This window comes from Uloborus diversus, chromosome 3 (genome assembly GCF_026930045.1).
Source record: "Uloborus diversus isolate 005 chromosome 3, Udiv.v.3.1, whole genome shotgun sequence".
Classification (NCBI taxonomy): domain Eukaryota; kingdom Metazoa; phylum Arthropoda; class Arachnida; order Araneae; family Uloboridae; genus Uloborus; species Uloborus diversus.
In genome coordinates, this window is record NC_072733.1 from 59,132,988 (window position 1) to 59,146,289 (window position 13,302).

A 13,302-nucleotide genomic window follows, 5' to 3' on the forward strand; every position below is an offset into this window, starting at 1 on the left:
CACCTAAACATTCGTTTTTAAATCAAGATTTTTGAAAATTTTCCGGGGAAGAGCGCCCCGAAACTCCTCTATTTCTACGTGCTCATCTTCGAGTACTAACCTTTTAAAAACCCCTTTCAAAACCAGAAGTTAAATCACCTCATTCTCTCCATAAGCAATTGTATATATACAATATTAAATAAGAGATGGAAGCTTCGAAGCTAATTTTTTTTATGGGGAAAAAATTTAAGTGCCCCTCCCCCCCCCCCAAAAAATTATTTTCTGGTTGCGCCACTGCTTCTGCCCCTTAGATTCCAGACACTTCGTATACTGTGTCCCAGCTCCCCATACTTCTGCAAAGTTCCTACGCCTCTGCCAACACGTTTGTCTAACATTTGAACTAATAAAATTAGTGTCACTCCTACTACTTTAAGAAATATAATCATTCGAAGTTAGTATATTGTGATGCATTTTTTTCATTTATTATTATTTTTTTAAATTTATTTTATTTGTTTATTTATGTATTTTGTTAATTTAATCTTATCACACCCAGATAGTGTTTTGACCATACTTTTTTTTCGGTCATTTTTAAACGGAGTTTGTGGCCGTTGCCCTCGTAGTGACACCGATTTGACAGCTGTAATAATATCTAAGAAAACCATATTATAGTGTAGAATTTAAAAATCCATGTCATTATAGGGGAATTTAAAGCAACAAGAACTTTAAAATCCGCAAATTTGAAAAACACGCAAAAATGTGCCACACCCCCTAAATTTAAAAATTTAATTTCCCAAAAACGGTAAGGCAGACAAAGCTCATATTTTGCACAAACATTATATTCATGATAAGGAACAACATATGTGAAAATAAGAAAAATTAAAAATGTCAACAATCACAAATGAACGTAAACTGCCTGATTCTTACAAACAGTGGCTCTTAAGTGTACGAATAGAGCAAAGAAAGGAAGCAATGTATCTTTCTACAGGTAAGAGTGAGTTTGTATTTAGAAGCGTAGAATTTAGTTTGAGTAACTATAATATTAAATAATCAACAGGAGTAAAAATATTGTAACGCATACTGCTCTATTTGATAGGAAAAATAAAGGAGGGTTGACGAAACCGACTAAGAATAGTGTTAAAATTTGCTCAGAAACAGAAAAGTGTATCCGTAAGTATATTAACAAAGGTTTACCAAAAATGTGTATTCAAAAGAAGAACCAAAATTGTCAATTTAGTGCTAGCCCATTCTACTTGCATTTCATTATTTAAAGAGATCAATCACGGCAATGATGATAAAGATAGGGAGCATACACTTACACTAATAAAATTACTTGCAAACCAATGTGTTAAAACTAGATGTCACCATATTTCTAAGAACCTCAATTGTAAGCGTAGTAGAATCAGACAAAAATTAACAAAAAACATACTCTTTAATAACGATTAAATTATCCGTTAAGTATAAAATAGCATAAATAAACTTATACCAAACAGCATTTTATTTTAATTTTAGTTTAAGAAAAGCATGAACAATTAACAAGTTAACATATAAGCTGATTATGTATAGTTTTATGCAATTTACTAGCTTTTAGAGCAATATAACGATAACTAAAGCTTCAACTTTAAGTTTCAAAGATACTAGGAAACCATACGATAGTGTAATAACGAAAAAATATTGATGATTTAGTAGCAATGGAAAGAGCAAAGTACAGCATGTGTCTGGATTCGTAAATTTTTTGCCTTCATGTCTCCGTAACGAAATATGAAGTTTGTAGGTCTCTCGTAATTTTAAGAAAAGTTTAAATTTAGCAAGTTTCAGTGAGAAATGGATAACATTTTTTACAAGCATGCAGGCAGATACCGCTCGAAAACTAAAGTCTTTTGTTTTTTTAAGGACATAACTTTTAGATCAATCAAAAATTAGCGTTGAAAAGTTGTTACCATTAAAAACTGCACATAATAGAGAATTAATAGCAAATTTTCGTGTTTTATCAGAAATTTAGTTGCAAGTGTTACTACATATTATTTTATTTCATAATATTTGTTATTGATTCTGATCCGAAAGTGGATGTGAGATTTAAAAATCTATGTACCTTATGCCATTTTTGTTCAAAAAAAATATTTTGTAAATTTTACTTCTCGCAATTTAAAGTACATATTCTGATTACGAGTAATTAAACATGTTATCATGAATTAAAATGTCTTCTTTATTTATGTTATCATGACTTTAAAAGCCATTCAATATTAATTTTGATTTCTTAAATTTATAATTTATTACTAACCAAAAGTACATATAAATTTACCCATAAATTGCAAATTTTATGCAGTAAACTTCACAGATATATCTGAGTTAATTCAAAATCCCTTTATTTGAAAATATGCGAGAATTCACACAAGATACGAGATGCAGCCTGAAAAATCATCGTAGTGATTAAAACTGACTTATCCGTTACCCAAAAATTAATTTTTGGTTAAAGACAAAAGTATACTTTAATGTTTCGCATAATTCCAAATGACGAATGAGTTACAAATTAAGAAGATGTGAAATCTATTTTCTGTTCTGAAATTACCTCTAGTAGTTAATTTCGAACAAAAATATGATTTTGAGGATTTTTTTTTTTTCAAATTAAAAAAAAAAATCTTTCACTGAAAGTACTATTTTAAAACAGAAAAATCCCAGAAAATTGCGGAAAACGAACCGATAGTAAGCTTATGTGATGCGCGGTGGAAAGTTCTTGCCCTACAAATGGCGGACGATCGTTAGTTGAAAAGGAATCACTTTTCTACCACAGGATGATCCATCTAGTTAAGAGAGCGCGAGCGAACCGGTTTCCATGTCTATGCATGTGAAGGTTTTAACTTTACTTGATGTTTCATGACTTCAAGTATACTTTACTACTGAAAATAAAACGTAAATGAATCAATAGCTCTGGTGCATCACTCTGGGCTCCCATTGCAATGAAGTCCACACTCGATGTTGAAAGTGAAGTTCTTTAACCGCATAGGTGATCTAAGTGTTGTTCGGTTGAGACAATGATGGACTTTACACGCTTTCATTCTGTGGTAGGTCTAGAGTTTAGTGAATAAAATCACTCATACAGTTCAGTGTCAAAATAGTGGTGATTTTACTAGAAATGTTTAGTTTGAGGGGGGGGGGGTGGATAAAATTAGTTATGCCCAGTAAACCATTTCTGAAGATTTCATGTAACCACTAAAAATTTTTTTTCTGGATAAATTGAGATGATTACACATCCAGCTGCCTATCATGTGTGCAAAACTCTTCATTGCACAAAGCTCTACCTGCTGAGATAAACATTAGATGCTCATGGTTTCTTTACATATTAAAAGAAATAGGCAGCAAATAAACTTTGATCTATTAAAAATCACTTACTGAGTTAAATAGTTTGCATTAAATTAGAAGAACTCAAAAAGTTTTCTGCTTGATATTTAGATATTCAGATGCAGTTTCATTTTATTGATGAATTATAACTATATTCTATAAATTCTGAGTAAATTGATGATGAAAAAGAAAATAAATCTCTAATAGCAACCGTCAATGCATTTTTCATGTGTTTTAGTGATACTTTAAAATTTTCTGTCACGAACAATTATGAAGCAGTGTACTTTGGCCTCTCTCAACATTGGTTTCCAACATTTAGTTCTTATGAAATAGCATCTAGAATTGATGCAGAGATATACGAATTTAGTACTGCTTTGAAAATAACATTTTTAAGACTGCAGAAAACCCTGTCAAAATTGATCATCTGAGTTTCCTTCACGCAAAGTAAACGTCCTTTCTAAGAGTGAGTTTTACGAATAGAATTCAAGAAGAAAGCTAAATGACCACTGCTTTATCGCCGTTAAATTTCCTGATTTTTAAGTTCAACGTCTCAAAAGTATTGAAACACTCACGAAAATAGGGCAAAAAGTGAATGTCACTTTCCAGTCTCGGAACGTCACTGAGGGTTATTAACAGATTTTCCGAACTTGCGAATGTTAGTCTGCGGTGACGTCACAAAGTGGCGTTGCAGTGACATCTTCTTAATGTCACAAAGTGAGCAGTCACATATTACGTGCTGCTGTGACATCGTAGTGAAGTCATATGAAATATGTCACAAATGACGTCACACCCGCAACACGTAGAAATGATACTTTTTGAAATACAAGAAAACTTTTAAAAAAGTTTAAACTCCGTAGTATGATACATAATAGTTCATTATATTCGAATATATAACTATTAAAACCGAAATATTAAAATTTGTAAGGGGCTTAAATATGCGTAAAAATGTATCTTTTGAGCAACTATAATGAGCAATGTACATAAATATGTACCTACATAATGTACATATATATCTTTTATTTTAATTGTTGACGTTTAAGTGGAAGAGACATTAGTAAGGTTTGACTTTTGTAAAAACTCGTTTTGACATTTTCATCGTCTTATAATTTTTTTTCGTTCAGATCAGACACATTACACTTCAGACAAAATAAGGACACTCAACAGTCACTTCTAACATCGAATCCTAAAAACTGTAGACAGTCTAAATTATGGTACATTTTTTTCATCAAAACTTACATGTGTTTAATTCTCTTTGAAGAATTTTCCTCATCCGACAGATTTAAAATAAGATTGTTGAAAGCTCTTTACGCTGATCGTAAGTTCATTTTGAAACTGTACAAAAACCCATTTTTTCCTTTTAAAGTGAAGTACGTAATGCCTCGTTAGAGTCCCTCACAGAAGAGACTCTCCACAACCGATATCTAAGCTACCGCCCGAATGTGTAGGCTTTCTTTTTTTTTCTTAAAGAAACATCTTTTAAACAGATGAAAAGCGTAGCGACGACTGAATTAAGCAGCAAATATTATTCAAAGAGAATTTCTACCCATCCATCTAACCCAAGCATATCATCACCATTTAAAAGATTTCTGAAAGAAGGCCGGAGTTGGTATTTTTCATGGTAGCAGCTCACGCGAACCATTTCAATTAAGAAACCTGCCCATTCTTGAAGCTCGTTTTCATTCTTTTCGAATGGATTTTAAGTGAAGTATCGAAAAGCCGTGGGTTAAAGAGCCCATCAGATGCGCGTTAATTGTCTCTCAGAAATTCTCGCGAGTAAAAACGGCAACTATGGAAAGAGCGAACAAGGAACTGGAGAGAGACAGAACGGGGTAGCGAAGCGTGTATACAAACAGAGCCGAAGCGCGTGAATTAAAGAAAGAAAAAAAATAGAAAGGGATGGGGAGAGAGAGAGAGAGAGATGAAGCAGAGATGCAAGCGCACCGAATAATAGAAAAACTTCATTGAACTAAAGCGGTATTAAACTTAATGACTTACCTAACAAAAGCATAGCCTTTATCTTTGAAAACCCTGATTTCTTGAATAGGACCAAATGGGGTAAATGTCTTCTGCATCAGTTCCTCTGGAAAGAAAACGAATGAAAGAAACATTAGATAAATTGCGGAGGCATGTTAATTGATTTTGCTGCCATCGGCAACTAGACAGTGAGAAAAAAAGGAAGCTTTGTGGGGAAAAAGGGCATTAAAAATTACGAAGTGCCACGGAACAAAAATGGGTGCAAAAACTGAATAAGACCTCGCTGAAAAACGAGTCGTTTACAGAAGTTAGCATTTAAGAAACCGCCGCAATAGGAAATAAGCGTTTAAATTTAATACTGTGCACTTGCAGTAACAAAAATAAAAATTGAATAGATGATTATTTTAAGGTAATATAAGTATTTCAAATCAATAAAGATTATAAATGGATTTTTTTCTCCTTTGCTTTTGAGAAAGTAAAGTGAGCGCACTAATAGGGCAAAAATTTTGAAACTTTATTCATTTTTATGACAATATTCAGAACTTTATTTTTCTAAAGTTAAAGACTTCGATTAGAGATTGGAAATGAATGCAAAATAGTGAACCAAACATAAGATACATGTAAGTTCTGTTTGATGCATTTAAGATTTTTCTTATCGTAAAACATTTTATGTAAAGAAATAATTTGACATAACGTGTACAAAGATATTGGCTAACAGACAGAAACTTTACACAATAACCCATAAAAAAAGCAAAAACTATGTTGATCACTACATTAAATAATGAAGAAGAGATTAAAAAAATTGAAAAAAAAATGTGTGTCATTATTTTCTATCAGACCAAGACATTTTCGTTATAGTCAAACTGAACTTATTACTTGCTGAATTTATTTCAGCTTTGTTCATATGTAATCAGGAACGGACAAAAATTAAATTCTTTCTGCTAGGAAAAAAATAGGCATTAGGCAAGTAATTTTTCAAAGTTAATAGGCGTATTTAGTATCTCATGGTTTTTGAAATGTTCTTGTTCTAAAGATAAGTCGTTCAGATATTTTTGTAGTCTAATCTGGGTTTCATCTGAACCGGTATATAATTGTTAATAGTTTTCAATTGTATGATTCATTTTAATATGAATATTTTAAACGATAAGTCAGAATAATATAAAGACACATCCTAAAAAAAGAAGACTCTGTAAATTAGGTTAGAAACGTAATATTAATGAAGCTTACCAAAAATCTAAAAAGTCTCATGTGTAGTAAATTTTTTCATTATATCCTTGCGAGTAAATTGCTGTTTAGGTTAAGAAATATTATGTTCATTAAAAATAATAAATGTTTCCTATCATCAGCTGATTTTTCAGTTTATTAACGCGTTGACTGCTAATAATGAAATAACTCGTAGATTGCGTTCTTTTCTAGGACGCCAACTACGAGTTATCTCGTGCTTGTTTACCTGTCATTTTTGCGCAGCTACGATTAAACTCGGAATAAATCAGTGCTAATATCGATAGATGACTTGCCGAGAAAATATCAAAAAACCAATGCTGGCTTGCACGAACAGAGAATTTATTAAAAAACGAACAAAAATATAATTATAAAAAATAATTTAAATTCAAGAAATAAAAAAAATATTTTATTGTATGTGGAACTTCTTAATACAATTTTCCACACAAACGGCTGACTTTTCTTTACAGGCTGGACAGAAATAGCGCGTTTCTCGCCTTTTTTTTTTGCTTGGGTACATATACAACTTTATCGGACGCTTTTTTTTTGGTAGGTAGTTTCATTTTTTATGCTTTTTGATGATAACTATGCGCTAGAATTTGAGATTTCAATAACATAATGTGATTAAATCAAATTTTCATTTTAGGCCAGTTTTCTGAAAATTGAATTGGCAGTGTTATGACGTGTTAAGTGCAAAATGTAACTTAACTCTTCGGGAATATTCGTGTATCAAATAAAATAGTTCACAATACGAAATTGCGAAACAAAAAAATTTTCACACAAAAATGTGTAAAACCTTTCAACAACTGTTTTTCATTTTGAGCTTTTGTATTCATTTTAAGGAAAGGATGAGTTTCATCTGATGTTTATAATTTTTATAAAATAATCAAAATCACTTTCTGTTTTCTACAGCATTAGGTTTTTTTAAACTACTGTTTAATTAATCAAAGCAAATACCAAGTATTTACATTTATCTTCGCATATTAATTATTCTTTTAGTAGAAATTGAATCGGATATTTTTGAAGAAAATAAAGGACTTGTTATTGAAAAAATCTTTGAAATACATTTCCCTTTGACGCTGAATGCATAATTTATTAGTGTTTGTTCCGACATTTGCAGACTCTACTTCCCTACAAACTTCCAATTCCTTTTTATAGGTAGATAGTGATTTGCAGCATTTAAAGGGTATGCGTCGCACGATGAAGCTCATAAACTCTTTTTGCAATTTTTTCTTATAAAATAACCATGTCTTTAGTGGGAATATGATAAAATTGTGAAATTCTACAACTCTCATTATTGAATTTAAAAAAAAAAACAGAGGATACATTTTGTTAAAAAATTTATCTTGCAAATAATACTTATTTGTATCTAGTGATATTTCATGCTGTTCTCTTTTTGTGTAAAAGACTGTTTTATTGAAGTCTATAACATTAAGAACTCTCTGTAAACTTTAAAGCATTTTAAAGTTTTTAAATATGCTATAGTTATGTTGTTTAATGAAAATACAGAAAAAAAGGAACTATCAGAAGAAAAATCCAGTCAGCTGTAAGTAAAGTGCAATTGATTTACGACTGTTTTGAGCCAAATACAGGATCGATTATTCAATTAAAAAAGATGAAAAAAAGTTTACTAATCGTTAAAACGAAAATTGATGTTACTCTTCTTTTTAAAGTGCACTGAGATTTTACTTTGTCTTTTTATAAGCTCTTTCTTGCACATTCGTGCATAAATAATTCTTTCTTTCCCCCATAGTTGCTTTATTAGGATGATAGTTTCTTTTCTGACGTTAGAATAAGTACGGTAGAAACTTCTATAGGTTCAAGCATAATAATATTAATTAAAACAAAAATTTTTTTGTTATTTACGAAAATAAGTTTATTACCGAATGTTTTTAGTTACGATAACATGAAACAACTGGAAGGTTTACTTGGCCTTCTGTCTGATGTTTAATTATTCCGAATTGTACGCTTAACATACATTCAAAGCATTCCCAGTTGAAAAATTTTGAAAAGTTTCTTGCTCCACGACAAAGTTTCAACAACCAATGGTGGAGCAGGCCGATTTCGGTTTCCTAATGAGAAGAAGGTAATGAAAGAGAATAATTTCCCGCGAATCTAATTAATCGAACCCACTTCTAGTGGAGAAGGGATGGGGTCTGAAAGCACGAAGGTTAATTGTTGTTCGAAATCTGCATCTAAAAACCAAAACCGAGCCCCAGCATGGAATGTATCCATCGCTAGCGTATCATTAGATCCACGTATTTGCCTAATTTGAACCACCGACCAAATCAAGTGCCAGATTGCCGTTAAGATCGTTTCGAATACCACACTCTTTGACGATCGTGTCTGGAATTGAGAAGCAGCTCGGATGTTTGCTTCGGCTTGAAATGTTTTGACAGGATTAGCAATTAACTCGCGAGAGGCCCCCAAACGGAGTTTTAAGACATCGCCATCAGCCCAGACCACCTTCAAACATGGACGTAACGTTGTAAAAGGGATTCTAAAGATGTTTTCGGAAGTTATCATTACATGTGTCTGATTCGGCCTTTCGCTTCAACGCTGCTCGTTAGCGGAGCTTGTTAAGGCTACGATTTGCCCTTCAATTTCCTTACTCACTTTTATGCTCTTCGATGAAAAGTGGAAGGGATTGAAAATTGGGCGGAAATTCTCCCTCCACATCATCTGTTGCTTGGCCTTTAGAGCTTATCAATAATAACGTTAATGCTTGCTCGTTTGCGGCAACGAAGATCAAATGATTAACTTCGATTTTCCGTTGGGTGCACATTTCGAAATTTATTATTATTAGATGAAATTTCCTGCTTTTCTATTCCTGTGTTCGTTAATTTTATAAGTCAGAAAGTGTACAACGAATGGCTTTACTGATTTATTACCTTAGTCTCATGATCATTTATGCATTGAATAGTTTGTATTGGAATCCTAAACTTTAAACAGATTGTTATTGGGTTTAAGCTAGGAAGCTATGATTTTCTGGACATATTTTAAACTTTTAAACAAATATAGTATTTTGAGCCAGAATGAATAAAAAGTACAGTTTAAAAGTACAGTTGCATCATATATAAATATCGTAAAGTAATAAAAACTGATCGAAGAAGGCTTCGTTTGGCCCTCTAAATCGTCGAAACTCGTTGCTTTATCGGCTAAATTGTGTCTAAAATGCAGTTGAAGCGTGATAAAGTGACATTACTGGGACCAATATTTTTGATACACTACGTGAAGTTAAAAAAAAAAAAGATTTTTTACAATTTCTGTGCATCTTTGTATGAAGTAGTCGACACAAAGAAAGTTTATAAGTGCTAATCATAAGAAGAGTATAGTGCGATATCTTCCGCTTTTTCACATTTTATTGTACAAAATAAATCGTATTGCGCTTGTGTTATGTGGTGGAGTATTGAATATTATAAAAAGGTATTATATGTGAAGCAAAGATTTAGTCAGAAATTTTTACTAAAAAATAATCTGCAGAAATGAGGAAGTGTTATAGATTCCGAATTATATTCGATTACATCCGCATAGGTTATCGCGAGGGAATTCCAACTCGAATTCAAGCAAATAAGAATTTTTATTTTCAGCGAATAAACAGTCTCAAGGTCAGACCTCATATTATGGGAGTCATACGATGACGTCATGCAATGTATTAGTATTTGGTATGCATTTTCGTAGTAAGAAATCGGAAAATTTTCTACTAGTAAATTTTAATAAGATTTTAAGAATTATCAATAGAATTGAATGTATTGAAAAATGATATGGCTTATTAGTATTAAAAACTATTGAAATAAATCAAAAAGTTCAAACTTGTTTCAGGCACATGTTTGCTAACTATACACTTTTGCTTGTTATATCAAACATTTCTTTCACGTGTATTAAATTTACTAAGTAATTTAAAAATGCTGAATCATTCTTTCTTTAAGGACAAAATGTTTACGATTTAGTTTAAACACAGTGTAGACGCAAAAGTAATTACTTAGAGTTAAACTTTCAATTGAAAAGTAGCTTTAATCAACGTCTTAAAATAAAAATCTCCAAAATAGTCTACAATATTTCCTTCCACAAAAACGAAATTCCTTTTTTGACAACAGTTCAAATTTCAAAAAAAAAAAAAAAAGAGAAAAAGACTACTAAATAAAAAATATTTATGAGACAGTAAAATTTCTCAGTCGACAAGTTGAGTACTTAAAATAAAGCAACAAGTTAAGCTTCAAATTGAAAAATGAAAGTGTTTTAAGTATAAATAAAAGTTATTTGCAGATCGGCAAAAGCTTCATTTGATAAGTCTGGTGGAAGCGTTTTTAAAATTTCTAAATAGAGTTGTGCTACGTTGTAGAAGAATGGAAACAGAAGAAACTAAATAAAATGGAAACTTTATTCAGAGAAGTTAGTACTTCGAAACTCTTAGCGAAATCATTCTTGCTTGCGGTGGAAGTCTATTTTTTTTGTGATAAAGGTGTAAATATTCTTAATTAGCTGCATTTTAAAAGAAAGTAAAATTTTCAGTTTTTTGAAAAATGTTCTTCTGAAGCAATTTTTACTTCCAGTATTTCTTTTTAGACTGCATTGAAACTCTTTTAAATGGAGATTTTTTGTATGTATCATGAATTTAGTTTATCGTTTGTGATGAAAAGAGCAACACTTAAATTGATGAAGTTCTTTCAAGTAAAATTCTTTTTGCAAACAAATGTAAAAAAAATAAACTCCTCTTATTCATACATGCTTATTAAGTGCACTTCACGGCTCTGTACCGTTCCCTTTAAACAGTATAACATTGCATGTAATCAACTAATATTCAAAAATACTTTTTTTTTTTTAGAATTGTGGTTCAAATATTTTGTTTTTAATCGGAACATATAGTTTTTCAATAATAAAAACCCTGAATAATCGGTGAAACATTTGATGATTTAATTAAATAAGGTTATGATATTGATTTAAAGAAGACGTGTTGGGGGGGGGGGGTACTAACTCTTTCTCTCAAAGTCTCTTAATAAAAATAAATGTTTTCAGTAATTTTGTACCTTAGAGAGAAAAGGACGTAAGTCCAAAAATTGGGCTTTTCTGTTTATTAGTGTATTGTATGTAGAGTCTTGTCCCATATCAAGCCATGTGAACGCAATTCTTTAAAAAAAATCTTTTTCCAGATTTTTAGCAGGGTTGCAAGAGGGCGCGTCCGATCATTTGCAGGGGCCAGAAAAAAGTTTTTTCCCTCTACTGTAAAATTATCATAATGTGACTTACGTTCCTCTGGCTTTGAGGTACAGAATTTCATTAAAGCTTTTTTGAAAACGAGAGCTGGTCATTAAATTCATTATTTTGAGAGGGAAAAAAACTACCTTCTGTACATATTTGATCTTAATAAAAATAAATGTTTTCAGTTATTTTGTAGCTTAGGGAGAGAAGGACGTAAGTCCAAAAATTGCGCTTTTCTGTTTATTAGTGTATTGTATGTCGAATCTTATCCGACATGCAGCCATGTGAACGCAGGTCTTTAAAAAAAAAATCTTTTCCAGATTTTTAGCAGGGTTAAAAGAGCGCGCGTCCGATCCTTTGCATGGGCCAGAAAAAAGATTTTCCTCTCTACTGTAAAATTATCATAATGTGACTTACGTTCCTCTGGCTTTGAGGTACAGAATTTAATTGAAGCTTTTTTGAAAACGAGAGCTGGTCACTAAATTCATTATTTTGAGAGGGAAAAAAATCTACCTTTTGTACATATTTGAGCAAAACGTCCTGTATATAAACTATTAAATTCGAATGTTCTAAAAGTAAACATTGTTGCTAAAGAAAGAAATTGCAAAACATATGTTTGGTGTATCAAGATTTTGAACAACGAAGAAGAAATGGCTCCGTTTTCTTTATGCGTTCTAATTCCATTTTTGTGAATTTTATTATTTTGAAAAATTATGTGAAATTTCTAGCACTGGAACTATTAGTGCAGCCTTAAATGCTGTTCATGTAAATATATTTACTATCGAGCACTACTCTGTATTTTATTTATTCAGCTCTGCAATTTCTATAAATATGTTGTCGAAACATAATAAATTTATTATTTTTCTCATTCCAAATTAAATTTAGTGCAACAGTTTTTCATTCACAATGGAGTACATAATACTTAATGAGTTAATGACTTTGAGCGAATTCATTTTAATATTACCACACACTATGAACAAAAAGAAATCTATGCATTGTTGATTATACAACTCATGATAATCTCGTTCAAAAACACTTTATTTCGATACGAAATATAAAAATATTTCTATGCTAAAAAAGTAGTCGAGAAATATAAGAACTATTTAGAATTGAATTCTTAATAAGGAGAATTTCGAGTAACCCTAAGAGTATGTAAAAAATATTGGAAAAAATCAAAACAATCTAGAAGCTTTTACCATTTTCTGCTTTAGGCATTCGTTATAACACATGAAACTTGAAGCTGCAGTTTCAAAAAATTCGTTTAAATGGTTGCACACGAACTGCCCATTCTGTTTAAAATCTATTACACCCAATTGAGAAAACGATATCTTAAAGTATCACTGTCATGGAGGCTTTAAATATGTTTTAGAGGACAGAAAACTGCGTAAATGATTGTCGGATGTTCGACAAATTAAGACACTAAATTTTCAAAACAAAATTTATAAACATTAGTATAAAACATTGAAAATTTTCCTGGTGAAGTGCTTTGAATTTGTTTCATTTGTTTTTACTTCCTTTTACGAAGTAAAGGAAGTATTGTATTCGCGAAAATTTTTCCCCCCCAAAATAGGCCTCAATTTCCATTTTGCTCAC

The 13,302-nt window shown here is 31.3% G+C and overlaps 1 protein-coding gene across 1 annotated transcript in view; it reads right to left on the minus strand.

The window, feature by feature from the left end:
* LOC129218762 (cytotoxic granule associated RNA binding protein TIA1-like) overlaps positions 1 to 13,302 on the minus strand; it is a 146,920-nt gene that overhangs the window by 81,479 nt on the left and 52,139 nt on the right. The window contains exon 5 of the mRNA XM_054853086.1: positions 5,311 to 5,395. Coding sequence (XP_054709061.1) covers positions 5,311 to 5,395 — 85 coding nt within the window. The remainder of the gene's footprint in view (positions 1 to 5,310; positions 5,396 to 13,302) is intronic.